The 19062-nt window shown below is 38.8% G+C and overlaps 1 protein-coding gene across 1 annotated transcript; it reads right to left on the bottom strand.

The window, feature by feature from the left end:
• Positions 1-857: 857 nt before the first annotated feature.
• Positions 858-18980, bottom strand: LOC132158759 (sterol regulatory element-binding protein cleavage-activating protein-like). The gene is made up of 23 exons (XM_059568307.1): positions 18830-18980; positions 15359-15559; positions 13591-13711; positions 12697-12854; positions 12382-12590; positions 12190-12295; positions 11867-12039; positions 10311-10437; positions 9672-9784; positions 9380-9474; positions 9175-9273; positions 8845-9057; positions 8081-8445; positions 7856-8002; positions 5894-6095; positions 5694-5809; positions 5041-5542; positions 4874-4959; positions 4694-4776; positions 3983-4149; positions 2779-2859; positions 2093-2299; positions 858-1983 (listed from the first exon to the last, which is right to left on the bottom strand). The coding sequence occupies exons 2-23, from the start codon at positions 15478-15480 to the stop codon at positions 1738-1740; spliced, it is 3738 nt and encodes a 1245-aa protein (XP_059424290.1). The 5' UTR covers positions 15481-15559; positions 18830-18980; the 3' UTR covers positions 858-1737.
• Between the last annotated feature and the right edge of the window lie 82 nt (positions 18981-19062).

Genomic DNA, 19062 nt, shown 5'->3' with positions numbered 1-19062 from the left:
TTTGACCAATGCTACTACATGGTTTCAAGCGTGTCGTTCATAAAATAAACTAATTAGGTAGATATAAGTTCTCTCATTAACATTATTAACTAATATTTACATTCGTAAAACATGGCTAATAACTGACTGAGTCATGTGCATTTTTCTATTGACTTAATCAGATGGTATACCATTTTTCTGGTTTCAATTGTTTTGGGAACTGTAGTTATGCTTTGACTTTGGGTGATTCGTACTGATGGTTTAGCTAAAAATGTACCTGGCATACAGGTGCTGTAGAAGTGAGCCCTACTAAATGTTCATTCAGGATTTCAGGAAACAGATATGACATCATAGCATGTGCCAAGGAATATTTTCCATGTGTTTAAGGCAGGACTGGAATGAGAACATCTTCCTTTCTCTTTTCTCTAGCCACCCTTCTTGCTGCCTGACATCTGTCAGTAACTGACTTGATCAATATAATCATATTATTTTGGTGTAAGTTAGTATATAAAAATGTATGACCACCATGTATCTCCACTTCAGCTTATCTACAAGCCAAGTTTCATATAAAAATCGTTAGAAATTTCACTAATAAATAATTGATTTCAATATTAAAAACAGATCCCCCACCTCAACCCAGATATTCAGACGTATACAGTATGCTCTTACAAACACAACCACTCACAGAAACACCGCATCCAGTTCAAATTTCACCCCAAAATCAAAAGAAATTGCAAAAAGAAACTTCTTTTCTAAGGTCTACTAAAAAAGATCATAAACATTATTTGCATTGTGATTTTTTTTTGTAAAAATTAACACCCCCTCCCAAAAAATCCATATGTAAACTTAGTAAAAAAAAAAAATTAAAAAGAAAAATCAATCATTGTTTTTGTTTTTTTTTTAATGAAAAAAATCAGTATATGAATTCTAATATATAATATACATATTGTTTTATATACATGTAAAATAATCTTTAATATAAAAAAATTGATATAACTTACTTTATATAACTATAACTATATATAAGGGCTGTTTAATTGTCAATTTAAACAAAAATATATAGGTTTGGTCCTAAAATAGGTTTACGTTCTTTATGCACGGTTGCAAAAAAAAAAAAAAAAGGAATTCCTATGCGGTTGCTAAGATGTTCAAGCTTTGAGTCTTTAATCAAACCTCAAAGAATTCTTTTGATTATGGGGTGCAACGTGACCTGAACACTTCTGAGGATTCAAACACTCAAACACTGTTGCACGCAAAGAGCAAACTCCTTTCAGCAGGAAATATCTATGCCTTTTTTTTTCTGCCCCAACGACCACCTTTCATTCCTCCTCTCCCTCTGCAAACATGTTATTGTGAACTCTGTCACACAGCTGAGAGTTTCTGGGCTGGGCGGCCTGGCCTTCTCACTGTGAGTTTGTTACCATACACACAAACAGACATCTTAAGGCAGGCCAAGTGAGCCAGCTCTCACTGTCAGCAGCTATGCAATTCTGTCTGGATTCATATACAGAATAATTTGTACGATGTTCTAACAAAAGAACAAATTGCTCTGATGAAGCATCAGAGGCCTATTGAACACCAAACAATCAGGTTTTGCATTTTACATCTTGTTCAGATGTGGAAGTGGCCACTCGAGACACCAGAAACGTTATTCATGTCTGCAATGAACCTGTGGTGATACAGGTTAAAGGGTGAATGCTTTTGTGCCGGCCACTCTGAAAATCTGCTTATTTTGTGGGCTGGTGTTTGTGTGTGTATTCAGTCCAGCTTCTCCAGAACAGAGGGCACGTAGACTAGGCTGAGCTCGCTACCAAAGTCACAGACTATGGCGGCATTGTCCAGAACCAGGAGCTGCCTGACGCTCTGACCTTCGCTGCTCTGGCCCAGGTACACGGTCTGCAGCAGGTCCCCGTAGTTCAAGTCCCAAAACGACACGCAACCTTGTCCTCCCGTCACCAGCAGACTTTCAGAGATCACCCCTAGACTGGCCCCACAGCCCACCTCCTGAAACACAGAGAAAGACATAAGAGATTTTGTTACTTCATTAATAACAAATCACAACATGCTGATTTGTTGATGAAATCCTGCAGTCCTTATTGTCATAATCACACACCTGTTGTATGGAGTACAGCTTTATGCCTGTGCTACGGTCCCAAATGCAAATGAGGTCATCCAACCCACTGCTAATGATACAGGAAGTTGTGCAAACCAATGAGGTGACATCACCGCGATGACCGTAAACGTGGCTCACCCGGCTGCCAGTAAGGACGTCCCACACGCAGATGGTGCCGTCTTGACCCCCGCTGGCTAGAACCATGGTCTACAACACAGCACAGAAAAAAATTTGAGTTGGGAGTGGGAAAAATATATATATATTTTGCCAAAATAAATATCATTATTTGTACAGAGACAATATCCATCCATCTACCCATTCATTTATCTATCTGCCCATCTATCCAACTAACCATCTATCTATGTGCTCATCTACCATCTATTCCTATCTATTGTAACCCTCTCTATATATCTATCCCTCTTTTCTATCCATCCATCTCTCCATCTACAAGTCTATCTAACTATCCATCCATTGGTCCAGAAGTACTAAAGTATCATTTTTAGTATATTAAGAACAAAATTAGTGCGTGAAAATAGAGCACTTTAAGTACATTATGGAAGTGCACTTCCATCCATCCATCCATCCATCCATCATGTTTTCAGTTAATTTACAGGATTTTAAATGAGAAATATGAGCAGCAATATTACACAATATGTATATGTGTGAAATGGTGATGCGATTCTGACCTGGTCTACGTATATGGCAGTTATTCCACCCGAGTGGCCCTGCAGGGTGAAGAGACAACAAGAATCCTCCAAACGATACACCTATCAAAGAAAAATGTCATAAGCAACAAACTAAAGCATGAGTTAACTGTAGGCTTGAACAGAATCTGTGCTCACAGGAAGCTCTACAGATGTCCAGCATCTGTACAAATTTACAGCCTGAGGACTAAATGTAAAGTTCCACAAATAACCCTTATGTTTTTAATTAATATTTTGCATATAATAATGCTTTAAATAACCACAGTGTTGCACTTTCTGCCCTATTTAATATGTTTTACTGTATTCTCACACACTGTGGTGTGAATAGGATTTTGTCCACTTCCTGTTTTTTTTTTTTTTTTTTTTTAAATTTTTTGCATATTTGTCACAAAAGATTCAGATCATCAAACAAGATTTAATATTACACAAAGAAAATACAAAATGCCTTTTTTTAAATGATAAATTCATTTATTAAAGGGAAAAAGCTGGCCCTACGTTAACAATTAATTGCCTCCTCCAGTTAAATCATGAAAGAACTGTGATTAACAACATTATTTTAGAAAGAATGGAAGTCTGTGGCGTTCAAGAGTGGAATCAATCTGGGATCAATACAATATCTAATCTGATATAATCTCATCAAAATTAATTTGTGCCCATAAAACCACAACTTGTGTCATGTAAAGCTTGGTCAATGGATTCAAATATAGATCAATAATATAAAATACACAAACTTGACCATAATTAATAACTGACGTGGGTAGCTGAAAAAATATATTTTGGGTGAGTTGTTATACACCTATGTTGTGTTTGTTATAAACATGATTAAATGTCCTTCTGACAACCCTCAAAGTGACTGAATAATCCTTTTATGCATCAGGTGGGATCGTGAAGCGCCAGTTTTTTCAAACCAGCTCTCCGGACCCTTCCAATACTGCATGACGTTCGAAGCTTCAAACGTCAATCACGCGGTGTTGTCATTTCGATACAATCACATCAGCATACACACACATATATATATATAGCTGAGCTATGTATGTGTTCATTGTCTGATAACGATCGTTTAGGCTTGAAACATCACCTGTGCTGAAAACAAATATTTTTCTACTTTTGGAGCTGTGGTGTGCAAACTTAGATTTTCCCGTTTGCATATTTATTTCTATTTCCCATATACTCATATGTTCCTTACCCTGACTGTATGGTCCTGGCTGCCGGTGACCACTCTGCCCGCGGCAGCTTTGAGCACAGTGATGGGCTTCTGGTGGGCACACTGCACTGAGCGTGTAAGCTGACAGCTGATCACATCCTCACTGCTGTAACAGGGGGAGGGGGGCAGACTGCCTCGGCCTGGGGGTCCTAACAAACACACACACACACACAAAAAGATAAAAACGCTTAAAGGGCCTTGAACGTGTTAAATTGCGTTGCTGTATCTGCAAGGTCAGAAAGTTCTCGGATTTCATCAAAAGAAGCTTAATTTGTGTTCCAAAGAGGAACGAAGATCTTAGCTGTTTGGAATGACATGAGGGTGAGTAATGAATGACAGAATATCAATTTTTTGGGTGAACTATCCCTTTAAAATGCCTCTTTATTTCGGTCCTCCGAGTAACTGTCAGCATTTATCTACCTGGTTTTTGTGTTTTCATGCTTTCTGATCTAATGATTACTTTTCCAGCTGGTTTTCATTAGTAGATCTGTATTTTTAACAATAATTTTATAGAAATTAAACCAAAAAGTCTAGTTGAAAAAAGGACAAACAGAACATTTTTTAAAATCACATTCCATTTCATTATTTTACATGACATTTCCTGGCCTGGCTTTGGCATTTTTAAAGGTTTTTCAAGGCTGTGAGAATGTTGTATATGAGTATTCTCTTTTCTATTATTTTGACATGACTCACCGCGATATTGCAGCAACCCCAGAGGCTTGTTGATCTCCACTGTAAAGAAATCCAGTGAGCCATTTAAACGAGCTGCCACAATTCTGCAATTGAAAATACTCCCATTAGCAAGAAAACGTAAATCAGGTGTGAAATGAGTGTGGCTTATATATATGAGCTTTAGGTTGTTGTGAAATGCACCTGTTATTAAGAAAAGCCAAGGCAGTGATTCCAGATACTCCATCTTCATTAATGCACCGTAATGATCCTTCTACTGCATCCCACAGCTAATAGATAAAAGAAAATAAGATCAATCTATATGCTAGATCAATAAATTCTCCTTATAAAAAGCCAGCTTTTTCTCTCACCTCCAGTTTTCCACTGCTGCGGCCTGTGGCAATGAGGTTACCCCTCAGCTCCATGGCCCACACCGAGCTGTCCCAGTTGCCATTGCCTTGCGGGGGGAGCTCTGGTGGTAAAACAGGCTGGTCCCCGAGGCTATGTCGCCTTTGCTGTGAAGCCGGAGGAGAAGGTGGGAAGGCCAATGTTGGTGAGGGCTCATGCTCCTGGTATGCTTTCTCCACCAATACCCCGAAATTAAAGCCAGAGCTGCTTAACGTCTGAGATGGGGGCAATGACCCAAAGTTGGTGTCGATGAGAGGAGTGAGGTCTGGATGGTCCCCAAACAGGGCAGGGCGTGCAGGGGTGGTCCTCCTCCTTATTGGGAAAACATCTACATCTGGCCCTCCCATCACTACTCCTCCTGGTTCCCGAAAGTCTGCTCCCAAAAGGCTCTCAGCCTCAGAAGCGCTTATGTGATCCCAGCCATCACGGTGCTCCCAACAACCACTGCTGCTGCTCCTGCGCAGACTTATACACATACATAAAAATACAAATAATGAAAACACATTAAAAAAAAAAAAATATTAAAAATTATGTACACATAAAGATATAGATTTCATTTATTAGTGGCCATGCAGTGGGTGCAGGTTTGTTTAACTGAGTTTATACATTTCCTTACCCATTGTTGGGTATAACAGTAAGACAGTCTCCAGTCTGTGCATCCCACACACGGATCTGTCCCGCCAGACAACAGCTGGCCAGCAGCATTCCATCACTGGCCAGACACTCAATGTCCTGTGAAGAGATGCCGAAGGTAATTTGATAGATTTCAGAGTGCATGTATGGAAACGCGTCACTGCAAGTCAATTTGATTCTCACCATGCTGTGGCCTCTCAGCAGTAGAGGGGAGATTTCACTGATTGGCGGCGAGTAGCCGTACTCATCGCAGGGCAGTTCTCCACGGCGACGGCGACCATGGGGAACCCCGTTCTGCCCGTAGTTCCGAGGGCAGAGCACACGATACAGACAGAAGAGTAAGAGAACTAACACCACACCGGCGAAAAGTCCAAGAGCTGCCACCCTGCACAAACACATATATTACAACAAAGTAAAGTAAAATAAAATTAAATCAATTAGTCCAAACAATGTCAGATGGGGGAGTGTTTGAGAAACCTGACATTAAACACTTCTTATTTTTTTCCCTACTGACACATACACTAAACACTTCACCTGTAATTAATGGGTCAATCAATCAATTTAAAGCTGGCATGTGAGCATGAGCCCCTGCAAGACAAGTCTCTCTTGAAATTCCTGTCCACCCACTTCCAGGAATGGGAACCCAAAGGTAAGCATTACATGCAGAAAGTTGGACAACATCTGAGCATGTGCACATACTCTTGATCTGTCCTCACGGGATAAATGCAGCACAGAAAACAGGAAACACAGGCAGGGGGCCGAAGGAAGAATGAGAAGGAGGGGCCGAGTTTTAGAACAAACTGAACTACATCTATCTGATGTGTATCTAACAACCATAACGTTCTCATAGATAAGAACGGGGCCTTGGAACAATGACCTTGAATGTTTGTTTGTGAATGAGATAGACTATTGTTTGTTTCTGCAGTCACATATATGGATCTCCTTGTGCTAGTAAGAGATATGAATGAGTGCTCGTGGTTAATCAGTGACATTTTTCCACATATAAATGAAAAATTTAAGTGTTTGTTTGCAAAATGAAAATATTGTGGTCATGAGGTTTAAAACCACTTGATATTTGTTCAAAGAAAGACCACAAAGGAAAATAGTAATGCATGTTTTCTGAGAAAAGTAATTGAGTAATTTACAGATTACCAATAAAGACTGCTGTCTGATCTATAGATACAAGAAAAAGGACAAAAGAAAATATTTTCTTATCCTTACAACCCTTCGGTGAACACCCAAATAGCGTAGGAGTTTTACGAAAGAGAATGAAGTCTTTATTTATTGCAAACTGACAGAGCTGGAGGAATTTGTTTCTGTGGTGTCGCCACAAAATGCACCACATATGATTACTCAATAAAAAAAAGGGAATTTGTGACACTGCTGAGCCAGGCCTTTTACATTTTCTTAAGGGACAATATATATATGCCAAAAGAAAATTATAAGAGTATTTTTTTACCTGAGGGCAATATGTATATAAAATATATCTGTATGTTATATTTTATATATTTATGTCAGATACTTCAAACCTGTAAATTCATGAAAAAAAATCATCCAAATAATAATAATAATAATAATTCAAATAAATTTTAAATAAATTCTGTTTTTGCCACCAATAATTTCTAGTCATCCTACACAAAAATATTAAGACGCTCAACTGTTTCCAACATTGATATTAATAAAAACTGCTGAGTACCAAATCGGCACATACACTATGATTTAGGAAGGTCACGTGACACAGAAGACTGAAGTAATGATGCTATAAACTCAACATTACCATCACAAAAATAAAGTTCATTTAATTTTTTTTTTTATTACAATTTAAAACAACGGTTTTATATTTTAATACTACATTTTTTACAATTACTGTTTTACTGTATTTTTGATGAAACTAATGCAGCTTAGGTCAGCATAAGACACTACTCATAAACATTGATACACTCGGTGTATCAAACATAAATAAAATTAAATAAACAAAAACAAAAGCAGGAATACATCTTTTTGGCTTCATTTGTTAAATATCTGGTGCATTGTTGCCTAAGCTATGGTTCATTTATAATAATAACTCAAACTGAATGGGTATCTAAATAAGTAACGTTTATAAAAATAGGTAGAGTGCCCAAATAGCTGAAGTGCAACACTGACTTGTAAAGTGTGAGATCCATCTGCAGATCAGAGGTCTTGATGCTGGGAGGAGGAGCGTGGTGTGTATCCTGGGGATGGCGTGTGTCTATGGCCTCTTGCGGGGTGAGATGGAGCGTGACGGGGATGACTGGAAGAATGCTGATGTACCTGAGGGTATCAGATAAAGGCATAACTATGAGAGGGCCTGAACCATATCATCTATTAAGAGATAAGAAAGTAGCGTACCTCTTTGCAAGAGTGATATTGTAATAGCTAAAGAGTGAGGGCCAGTGGCGGAAAGAAAGCCGCCTCCACAGCTCCTCATCCTCAGGGCCCCAAGTGATCTGGGGGCTGGACACCGGGGCAACACCTGGGCGGGCTGCTCGGTGACCCTGAGATTGGTTTTCAGGTAGAGGAGTGGGTTCAGGGGCAGGAAGCACACTCAGTGTGCTGGTGTGGTCTCCACCAGGAAATACTGGAGCAACGCCCAAGTGAGGCGGAAGGCCCGCCTCCCCAAGAGGGCTCTGCTCTGACACCTGAGCAGCAAGGAAAGTACTCAGACCAGCAGGGTCTGTGTAGACCAGGATACCAATCCAGATAACAGTGCCAACCTATTAAATAAAGAGAAAACACATTTAGATTAAATAAAGCATTAATTTATGCTTTCTATTTTCATTTAATTTTAGACAGTTCAAAAGTGTGGTTTCGTAAGATCTTTCCGTTTTTAAAAGTAGTATGCATGCTTTTTAAGATTTATTTTTCGCCTTTATTGTTATAGGACATATCAGTTTCTTTCTTATGTTAAACATAAAAGAAGATATTTTGAAGAATGCTGGTATTTAAACAGTTAATGGTGACCATTTTTTCTCTACTATGGAGGTCAGTGGGGACCAACATCTATTTGGTTGTTCAAAATTCCTCAAAATATATTATTTTCTGTTCAACATAAGAGAGAAACTCATACAGGTTTGGAACAACATAGGTGTGAGTAAATGGGGTGTAATTTTTACCATGATGATTCTCTGTGCCAGGCGAGTGCGTGCTAGGAAGTACACCACCCTGAGCCTCTTGGGCAAGCGGAGGTTCCGGAAAGCAGGAGCCTGCAGGGTGATGGTGTGGGGAGAAGGGCGGGGTGGTGGAGGTGTCTCTCGTGGACGCAAAGGGCCTGGTTTAGGTGGAGGCATCCCCGCTTCTGCCGGGAGACGTCTGTTCAGATCAGCTAACTGTTAATGTAGAGACATGAGGGTTGGGAAAGATGAAAGGTACTTAGATGAAGCGATGAATGATTCAGCCATTTCTCATGGAATTGTAAAAAAATATTCTGTGCATGTGGTTCTCACCTCCATGCGGCGGATGTCAATAGACAGCACAGTGGTGAAGAAAAACATCTGCAGGAAGAAATCGGACACCAGACCGACCACAGCAAACAGACAGAACTCCTACACACAAAAGAAAAAGCGGAAAGTGGAAAGCTTTTGTGATTTGGTTCTGTATAACTACCACCAAAAGCAGATCATATATCGGAGTTATTTACAAGAGCTTCACCTGAATTGCTGGTACAAATGTGAAGTATCCAATGAGGATGATGCACAGTTCAGTTGCCATATTCTTCATGATGGACCAGCTCTCATTGCTTAGACCTTAAGACAGATCCAAGAAAAAAAATAATAAAATACAGATTTTTGCCAGAGTGTGTCATTCAATTTGGTCTAATTTTAACCTCCCAAACTTTCAAAACACTTCAAACTGAAAAAAAAAGACTTCAAACAAAAAACAGGTAAGGGATTTATGAAGAAAAAAAAAAAACAATAGTGCAGATGATTGCATCATCTCTGACCTTGAGCAATACGCAGCTTGACTTCAAGGTCGACAGGCGTTGACACAACAGACTTGGTGAGGACAAGGACATTCTCCAAACCAATTACCACCACAAGGTAAGGGAAGATTTCCCTGTAAAACAGCAGCAGAGAAACAACTAAACCTTAGAAAATCAATCAAAATTAATGTCTGATGAAAAAATGTGAGGAACGTGAGGAGCTAGCTTATTATAAACTATAAAAACCTAACAGAAAAATCCACTGTAGCATTCTTTGATTAGCTGAAGAGTTGACCTTATGCAGCCCTATTGTATCTTAGATAAATATGGAGTACACATCTGGCCTAAAGAGTGTGTATGTATTGACTGCAGCCTGTTCCGGTGAACCAAGTCAAATTTGTTTGGACAGCTTGAGCTCACACCACTGTGACTGTAAGTCCTTACATGCAACCTTACAGGCTAGCGTAGGACTATCCCTGTCCACTCAAACACTTCCTGGCAGTGAAATTCCCCTAAACTATTCCCCTAAGTTATACATCAACCTGCTCAAAGATCAAACGATTATTCCTGATGGATTAAGTCTATTGCAGCCCTTGTGATAGTGATGAACAGAATCATTCAAGAGGTGTGAATGAAGGTGTGTTTTGGCTGAGCTCCTACCCTCCATTCAGTGTGGGCGTCAGGCCAAACAAGGTGCAGAGTCCCACAGACATGAGCAGAGAGCTGAGGACCGTCACCACAGCAGCCAGCGCCAAGCCCCATTTGGATTTCACCATGTCAATCTTTCCTGTGAAGTGAGAGGCAGGGATTATCAGAATTATTGTTGTCAAGAGCATTTTACAAAACTTCATTAAGCATATAAAATGCTGCTGGAAAGAGGGTATGAGAATTCTTGATGCTGAACGTGCTGTTCTGAGGATAATCGCCAGGCCAGACTGAAACACGAAAGCTCAATCAGAAACCAAACAGCTCTGCTAATCTGAAAGCTTTCTGCTGCCAATTTTCTGCTTTCTCCGGAGGCACCTGGAAAAATGTCCCATTTCAACCCTGTTGTATTACTTCCTACTAATTTTAGAGATATATGGAATGATTATTAGAGAAAGAATAATAGAGAACAGCAGAAAACTCTACGAATATTCCCATTTCTGGCAAGTCTGCAATAATCCTGTCAATTTAGGTACTTCCATGACGAACAATAACAGTAGTGGACACAAATCAACAGACTATGTGTGGGCATATCATCCAACATAAAAATGTAAACACTGGTGATTATTTCTGACAAAGTGGTCTGAAACTCACTTATGGGGGATTGTTTATCTGCAAATATCTTCAACGTGAAAGTTATAGAATCTAATGCTCATCAGATGGCCCATTAAATAAAATATTTCTGGAAACTTCTACAAACATGTAAACAGAATATCACCTAATATGATACCCTGTTTTAACTCCAAGGTCAGAATGTACAATTGTAACACATTACATAACACAACCAGGTATTCCATAACAGAAAAAAATACATTACTATAAAAGCTGCATGATTTTTTTTTTTTTTGAAAGATGTGTTTACCATTTGTTTAATAAAAATACAGTTTACAGTAGTATTTAGAATATAAAAAAAATTAGTATACACAGTAGTATACTAGTAGCATATATTGAGAAACAATATATTGTTAAAATATTGAATGCATATTTATACATTTACTTAATTTACATTTATGCATTTAGCAGACACTTTTTTCCAAAGCGACTTACAATGTATTCAGGCTATACCATTTTTTTTTTTTTACCAGTATGTGTGTTCCCTGGGAACTGAACCCACAACCTTTTTGCACTGCTAACACAATGCTCTACCACTGAGCCACGGGAACACAGTGATGCAATTCCTAATTTTCAACAGGCATTACTCCAGTCTAGTCTTCAGTGTCACATGCTCCTCGGGAATCATTCAGACATTCTGATATGTGCTCAAGAAACATTTCTTACTATTTTCAACGTTGAAAACAGTTGTGCTGCTTAATTATTTTGTGGAATTTCTGATACTTTTTTCATGATTAATCTAGATTGAAAAGACCAAAAAACTAATAATTTCTAACACAACAAATGTTTTTTACTATCACTTTAATCAATTTAATGCATTCTTACTAAATAAAATGCTTAATTCTTTTAAACAAAAATAAATGAATTAATGACAGAATATAGGAAGAGATGACACTTACGGGTGGAGAAGTAGATATAAGCAAAGAGGATGATGTAGGTAGTGACCAGAGGGATGAGCTCAGCGATGCCAATCTCCTCTTTGAAATGGACGTGCACCATGTGGTCTTCACGCAGAGTGCAGTTCACTGAAGGATGAAGCTGTTTCAGACGGGTTCGGAGACTGGCTACAAACCTGTCCAAAAAGACACACACACACACACACACAGGAAATGCTAAACATTTTTGGAAACTTATGATTGGTTCACTACAAAAACTATATTTTTATAAAATGTGACGCCTGTCTTATACACCACAATTAATTTGAAATATTACGAAGGCTGACCTTGCATCATAGGAGCTTAGTGCAATTGTGATGGTGTATGTCACCACTCTCTTCTTGCTGTACAGGCTTACACCCGTCTGCTTCCCCGGGACACCAAAGAGTAAATCTAAAAAGTAAAAATTGGTTTTCTAAACGAACAGAGGGCAACTTTCAATTGAGTAAAGATGAAATTGTATTTAAGCAGCTTCCTGCCTTTCAGAGTGGCTGAAGTATGAAGGCCTTTGGGTTCATGTTGGTGGACTGTCTTCAGGAGGTCTGAATCTGCATCAAACAGGTCCCGCCGGTTCTGCCAAAAGTTGCCAGGGGATACCAGCAGGCAGCCGTGCTCTGGAAGGACCGCCTGCATGCGCCGCAACCCTGGCAACAAGTCCGTTACCTGCAAGCACAGCGCCTCCAAACTTCTAAGAAGAGAGAAGTGAGGTTGAGAAATGTGTGGTAACAAGGGCAAACAGAAATGGTTTGAAATCAATCAACATGAGCTAATAAGCCAGGGGGGGAATCTTAGACCTGTCTGTGTAAACGTGGTTTCTGATCTCCTCCAGGAGACTGAAGATGCGCCCAAGGGGAGAGCGGAACACGTCCACAGGAACCAGACTGTTGTCCCATGGTGAAACTGCTGCCTTGACCAGGACCTGCTGAATGTAGGCCACCGGAGGACCCCGATACTGCAAGAACAGCAGCATATTTAGATCAAAAGTAACAGTTCTTTAAAAAAAAAAAGAAGAGATTTTTACATTTTCTGTGGAGCCTGACTAAGGTAATTCCCTGATGCTAAAGTGTTGCAGGTGGTTGTTTGCTGGCCCCAAGTCTAGAGGTAACTTTTCATAGACAGTCAGATGTTTTGTCCAACAGGTGAAATTGTCTGAATATACCTTTTTTTCGACATGATTTGATGTTTATTCAGGTCTGTAACAGTGTACGTAGAACACCTAGCATTTGCAAGGCCTACAATCCACAATCCCTGTCCAGTGCCGGCCTAAGCAATCATGTTAATACTTCCACAGCAAAGCCAAATACTCCTAAAACTCTTATAACGATCATTCAAACTTTTGGGGGTGGTAAGATTTTGTAATGTTTTTGAAAGAAGTTTCTTATGCTCACCAAGGCTACATTTATTACAAAAAAAAATAAATACAAATAAATAACTGCAGTGTCACATAATCATTAAGAAATCATTCTTAGACATTGACTTCGGGGCTCGGGTAACATTTACAACTATTAATGTTGAAAACAAATGTGCTGCTTATTATTTTTGGGAAAATCCTGATACATTTTATTTTAGAATTATTTTCCATATTCTTTGGGTAAACATATTAATTTATTTTAAAATAATAATAAAAAAAAATCGTACAGAACTGAAATTTTAACAGTAATGTATATCACACAAGCATTTAATTTTACCCAATCAGGCAACTCTGGCAGGTCACCCTGAGACTCATGGGATGGAACAGAGTAATCTCGTACTCCAGTGGTGAACTCGACAGGCCCTGTTCCTGGCAGAGGCAGCTTCAGCAGAGGGTAACTGTAAAAGAAAGCATGGTTACAGAACAACAAATCAATCTTTATTACCAACGTCAAGCTGAATTCCTCATAGACACGGTCCCTCCAAATAGAGGAATAGCCTTCTCATGATGAACAGGTCCATAAAACAAGTCATATTTGAATGAAAAGGGTGATAGGTATGCAAAGGGTTGTTTTTGCATTTTTTACTGACAGTTTTATAGCATTCAATCAGTCACACAGGTGCAGCAAGAGTAAACGTAAAAGATAAACCTGCACCAGGAGGTACCACAGAGCAGTATGATTAACTTGTCGTCTGTGTTACCCTCAGGCTAAACTAAGAATTTTACACATTATAAAAAAAAAGGAAAAAAAGAACAAGATTGTACAAGACCTACAATACTGCCTGCAGTACAAACACAAAGGACTGGGATACTCTCCAGATGGATGATCTGACCAACCCCTACTTTTCACAAAAGGAACATATGTCACTCCTCTTTAAAGTGCTTCAAAAGCCACGAATATCCCCCACCAACAACAGCAGTGTTTTGAAGAGAGGAGCACAAGCTGATAAGGTTTAAAACACATGACACTGTTGACATCAGGGAAACAGAAGGCTATTGTGTAAAATACATAAAACCTGGAATCTCGATGTGCTCTTTCCTTAACACAGTACATACAAACTGAGGGACAACCCAATATCATTTTGTGTGCTTAATGGATTAGTTCACTTCCTGAATATAAATTCTGATAATTCACTCACCCCCCATCTCATCCAATTTGTTCATGTCCTTCTTTCTTCAGTCGTAAAGAAATTTCAAACATTCCAGGATTTTACTCCATATATTGGACTTCAGTGGGACCCAACTGGCTGAAGGTCCAAATAGCAGTTAGCAAATCTGCAGTTTGGACCTTTAAATCGTGAAGTCCTCTATATGGAGAAAAATCCTGGAATTTATTCCTCAAAAACCTTCATTTCTTTTCAACTCAAGAAAGAAAGACATGAACATATTGGATGACATTGGGGTGGTTAAATTTTTAGGAAATTCAGTATATTACTTGATTATCTGTCTTGAGGCCGAGTCAAGCTATTCTGCCCAGTCCATTCTCCTCTCTAGCTGAGAAAGAATTCAGACGTCCGCAGTGACAAGTAGCTGCCACTTCACAAAGCCTACTTCTGTTCCTCCAGGCAGCTCAAGACACTGAGCTGTTCTCTGGGAGAAATGTTCACACACTCACTCTTTTCCGCATGGATTTTGCCCTTTATCTGAAGCGTCAGAGATTTAATTCCCATTTTGCTGACTGAGGCTAAAAGAAAAAGCATGAGAAACCTGTTTTCTCCAGCTCAGGGCTCCACTTTGTGTTTGTGCTACACACAGTCCTCCTGGCATGATCTTGCTGTCGAATCAAACGGTGTAGAACAACCGACCACAAGCCAACTTCATTCCTTTGTTGCCCTCTCTCACCCTTTCACACCAGAAAACATCCCACCCACAGATTTGTACAGATAAGCTGCTTTTCCCAACCCACAGAAGTACAAAAAGTACTTCAACATTGACAGAGGCCATCGGAGCCGTGGCCTGGCAGCCATTGTGTCCCCGATTAGTTGAAATCTCGCTCCAATCCCATTACTTCCTGTTTGAATGAAATATCACGACTGCACACTCACCAGCAGGTCAGGATGCTGGCAGAGGTGAAGAGAATGATGGGAACTGGGTAGGAGGCGCATAGCAGGCCGTGCCGGTAGAAGGCGGCCGAGATGTTCTGCCGAAGCCGCTCTCTCACCGTCATCCTGGGGGGAGGGGTCAACTGATGGCCATCGAGTCTGCGTGTGCGGCCAGGGCGAGGGCACCGGCGTGCATCCAGGGATCTGTGCGAACAGGCATGAACAGAACTATAATTGGCTCTCTGTCATTGTGAATGTGTTTTTCCTGTTGCTGATAAAACCCAAAATCTTTTGTAGTCATTTAGAGCACATATTAAAAGCATTATATATATATATATATATATATATATATATATATATATATATATATATATATATCTTATCTATATTTGTGCTTCATAAACAGAGTAAATGAGTAGTATCTTATGGCAAGCTTTATTGCTATTCCTTACCAACAGTACAAAAACATTCACATGTATAGCCAACATAAAACTTATCTATTGATTCTGATATGACACAAGTCAGCAAATATACAGTTGAAAGAATACAACATATATATGTTAGCATACACTAACAAAACATTTTTTTTTAAAAAGCGAATTTTGAAAGATATTCAGTAAGGATGCATTGAATTGATCACAAGTGAGAGTAAATACATTTATTTTGTTACAAAAGATTTATATTTTAAGTACCGTGTTTTTCAGACTGTAAGTCGCACCGGAGTCGTGTTCCTGGTTAGTTTATGATACCCAATGAATTAAATAACATTAAATAATTTAACCTTATTGTGATCCGTTACCAACCAACCAAACTTAAACACTGCCTACAGCTGGCTAGCTAGCAGTTTCTTCTCTAGAAAACCTATCTGTTAGAGTTAACCCTTTGCCTAGAGGTAGTTTCTGGACTTTCAAACTCTGAAACCAGTGGGTTCAAGGGTTATACTGGCACTCTATGGTTTACAAAGAGCTCTTTTTTGTGATCGGGTGCCCCTGTGACTATACCACAGAGCACAAATTTTCCCCCCAGGAATTTACCTCCTGAGTGGCTACCGTTCAGGCTTTTCTATAAATATTACATAAACAAGATGACACATACAGGCTCACAAAGATGCTACACATGTACTACTCAAGTTTGTGGGGAAATTTCATAACACATGATGCAAGAGATTTCATTAAAACAAACAGAGAGAGAGAGAGAGAGAGAGAGAGAGAGAGAGAGAGAGAGAGAGAGAGAGAACTATGATGGGCTAAAAACTTCACTGAAAGCAGAATTAACCGATTTTAACTTTTACATGATGATATCAATGTCATTTTCTCTTTTTAGAAGATCCAAGCACATGAATACATTTTTTTTATGATCAATTTTAGCAATTTTGTAGTATCTTAAAATTTTTAGATATGCAACATTTCCAAAGCATCATTGCACCAATAAAAGCAGTGATTAAAAACAACATAATTAAAAATAAAATTAGATTTGTCAGTTATGGTAATAATAATTAGTAATAAAATAAGAATGCTAACACAGATCATAAGTCATTTGTGGTGAATAAGTAAATAACAAAATACTTTTTTTTTCACAAACATTCAAGACTTACAGAAAAGTAGACATAAGAAACACTTTTATGATAGTTGTATTATTTATTTGCATACTTCCTGAAGTTTGGAAACTCCATTTTTAGGATTTAATTGTATGGAAAATATCACCCAACACAGACCTGTTTGTTCACCATTAGAAAGAGAGGCATACACATTTGAAAGACATGAGAGTGAACTAATTAATGATGACAGAATTTGCAACTTGGGGTCAATTATTCCAATTTATCCAACAGTCCCTTTCCCGTTCCAGCTTAGAGAGAGACCAACTGTATCAAACTGAGTCTTAACCGTCTCTTTCTTACTGCAATCGCACACTTCCTTCTCTCCCTCTATTGCCGAATCTATGAGATTTTCAAGAGAATAGAGTCCAGAGACACCATTCACAGTCTGCAAAACTTGGCAAACCAAATGCTACATCATGGAAACAGGCAATTACTTTCAATTCTTAAGTGAATGTGCAGGCACGGGCTGATAAACACAATTGCAGCTGACAGACGGACTGGCCTCCCTCTTTGCCAACCAAACCAAACCTCTTTGACAATTTGTTGACATAAGAACCTTGCAACTATCATGAATGCTGGAATACAACTTTAGAGTGCAACGCAAAGTCGCAGCAGTACAATAGTAACAGCACAAACTACAGCAATGCTTTCTTAAAATACACAAGTTAATATTGGTTTCCAAAATGAAGGAATTTAAAAACTAGAAATCTGACAGCTTCTACAGTCTGATTTACATCTGCATCAGAATGTTCCACTGTAAATCATCTGATCATTATTCTACTGCAGAACAACTGTCAGGGATATCTGCCTGCTCACTTTTACTTCTCAAATAAAGTATGCTTCATCATAAACAACAGAGAAAAAATATTCAAAAAATCTAACTAATTTGATCACATCTTGAGTTTCTAAAATATTCTCACATTTCCATTTTTATTTAATTTCTTCCAAAAAGATTTAAGTAATTATTAAGTATATAAGTATCTGATTTTTATTATCAATCATTCAAATTTAATTTTCACTTACTAGGCCCAAAGCAACAAAAATAAGCTAAAGAAATATAATAAATGAACTGTCAAACTCCAACACAATCATATAAAAACGAAAAGTATCAAATTTAATCCGAACCGAATCCATTTTGCGACAAAAACGCATATATGTCAGACGGTTTTGCTGGTTATTTAATAGACTAATATAATTACAAAGCAATGCTGTGTTAGCACCATGGCATTGTTAGGTATAGAACAGTTAGGTATTTTTTTATATATTTTATTATTTTTATTTCCTAAATGTCATAGCATACCAAAATACGTAGTATATTTGTAACGTGCGGTGTTCAGGCTGATGCAATTCCCACGTTTCTGGATATTAAACTGTAAATTAGCTGAGCTGAAATCAGTCTAACAAGAGCTAAAGCTAACGGGCACTGAACTACACATGAATACAGTTCATTAACTCGGTTGTCTGCAATGTCCTGCATTTCACGCCTTTCAAAATCCTGAGATACTATTTATTATCTTTTTGTTGTGCAAGGAGATGAAACCTGTAACGTTACACGTCCCCATGGCATTAACTTTAGCCGAGCTGCTAACGCTTTAGCATTACTTGATGTTTAAAGCACCTGCCAGTTTTATTTAGATTAGCTTGACGTATATAGACAATAAATAGAACGCATCACCCTAAAAATACGCATTCCGTTGCCTCAACGTGACGGCAAGCTATGGGCATCTATCTAGGAAGTGCTTTGACAGCATGTTACTGGACCAGCTAACAGAAATAGTGAGCACTATTAAGGGCCTGCCATGCTTCTAAAATGCTCTAATTTAGCAATATAAACACACAAAGTAAGGAAAAGAAAATGCGCTAAAATAATCGCTTACCCTAATGACAGGTTCTACCCTTACTCTCCGAGGGCTTGTTGTAACGCTGAATCTGCTACTGTTGAGTTTCACACACAGGTGACTGTACGTCTCTACTGTTCTGCCTGCATCATATCAGCTAGTAAGCCAACGTGACCCCTCAACTTCAACCTCCAGAACAAAGCTGAAACGCGTCAAACTACGACCTCTACTGGCCAAAAAGAGTTCGAAGTAAGAGTGTAAAGTGTAGACAA

The sequence above is a fragment of the Carassius carassius genome, chromosome 15 (assembly GCF_963082965.1).
Source record: "Carassius carassius chromosome 15, fCarCar2.1, whole genome shotgun sequence".
Classification (NCBI taxonomy): domain Eukaryota; kingdom Metazoa; phylum Chordata; class Actinopteri; order Cypriniformes; family Cyprinidae; genus Carassius; species Carassius carassius.
Note: the sequence above shows the minus strand (reverse complement) of the source record. Positions and strands in the feature narration are given on the sequence as shown.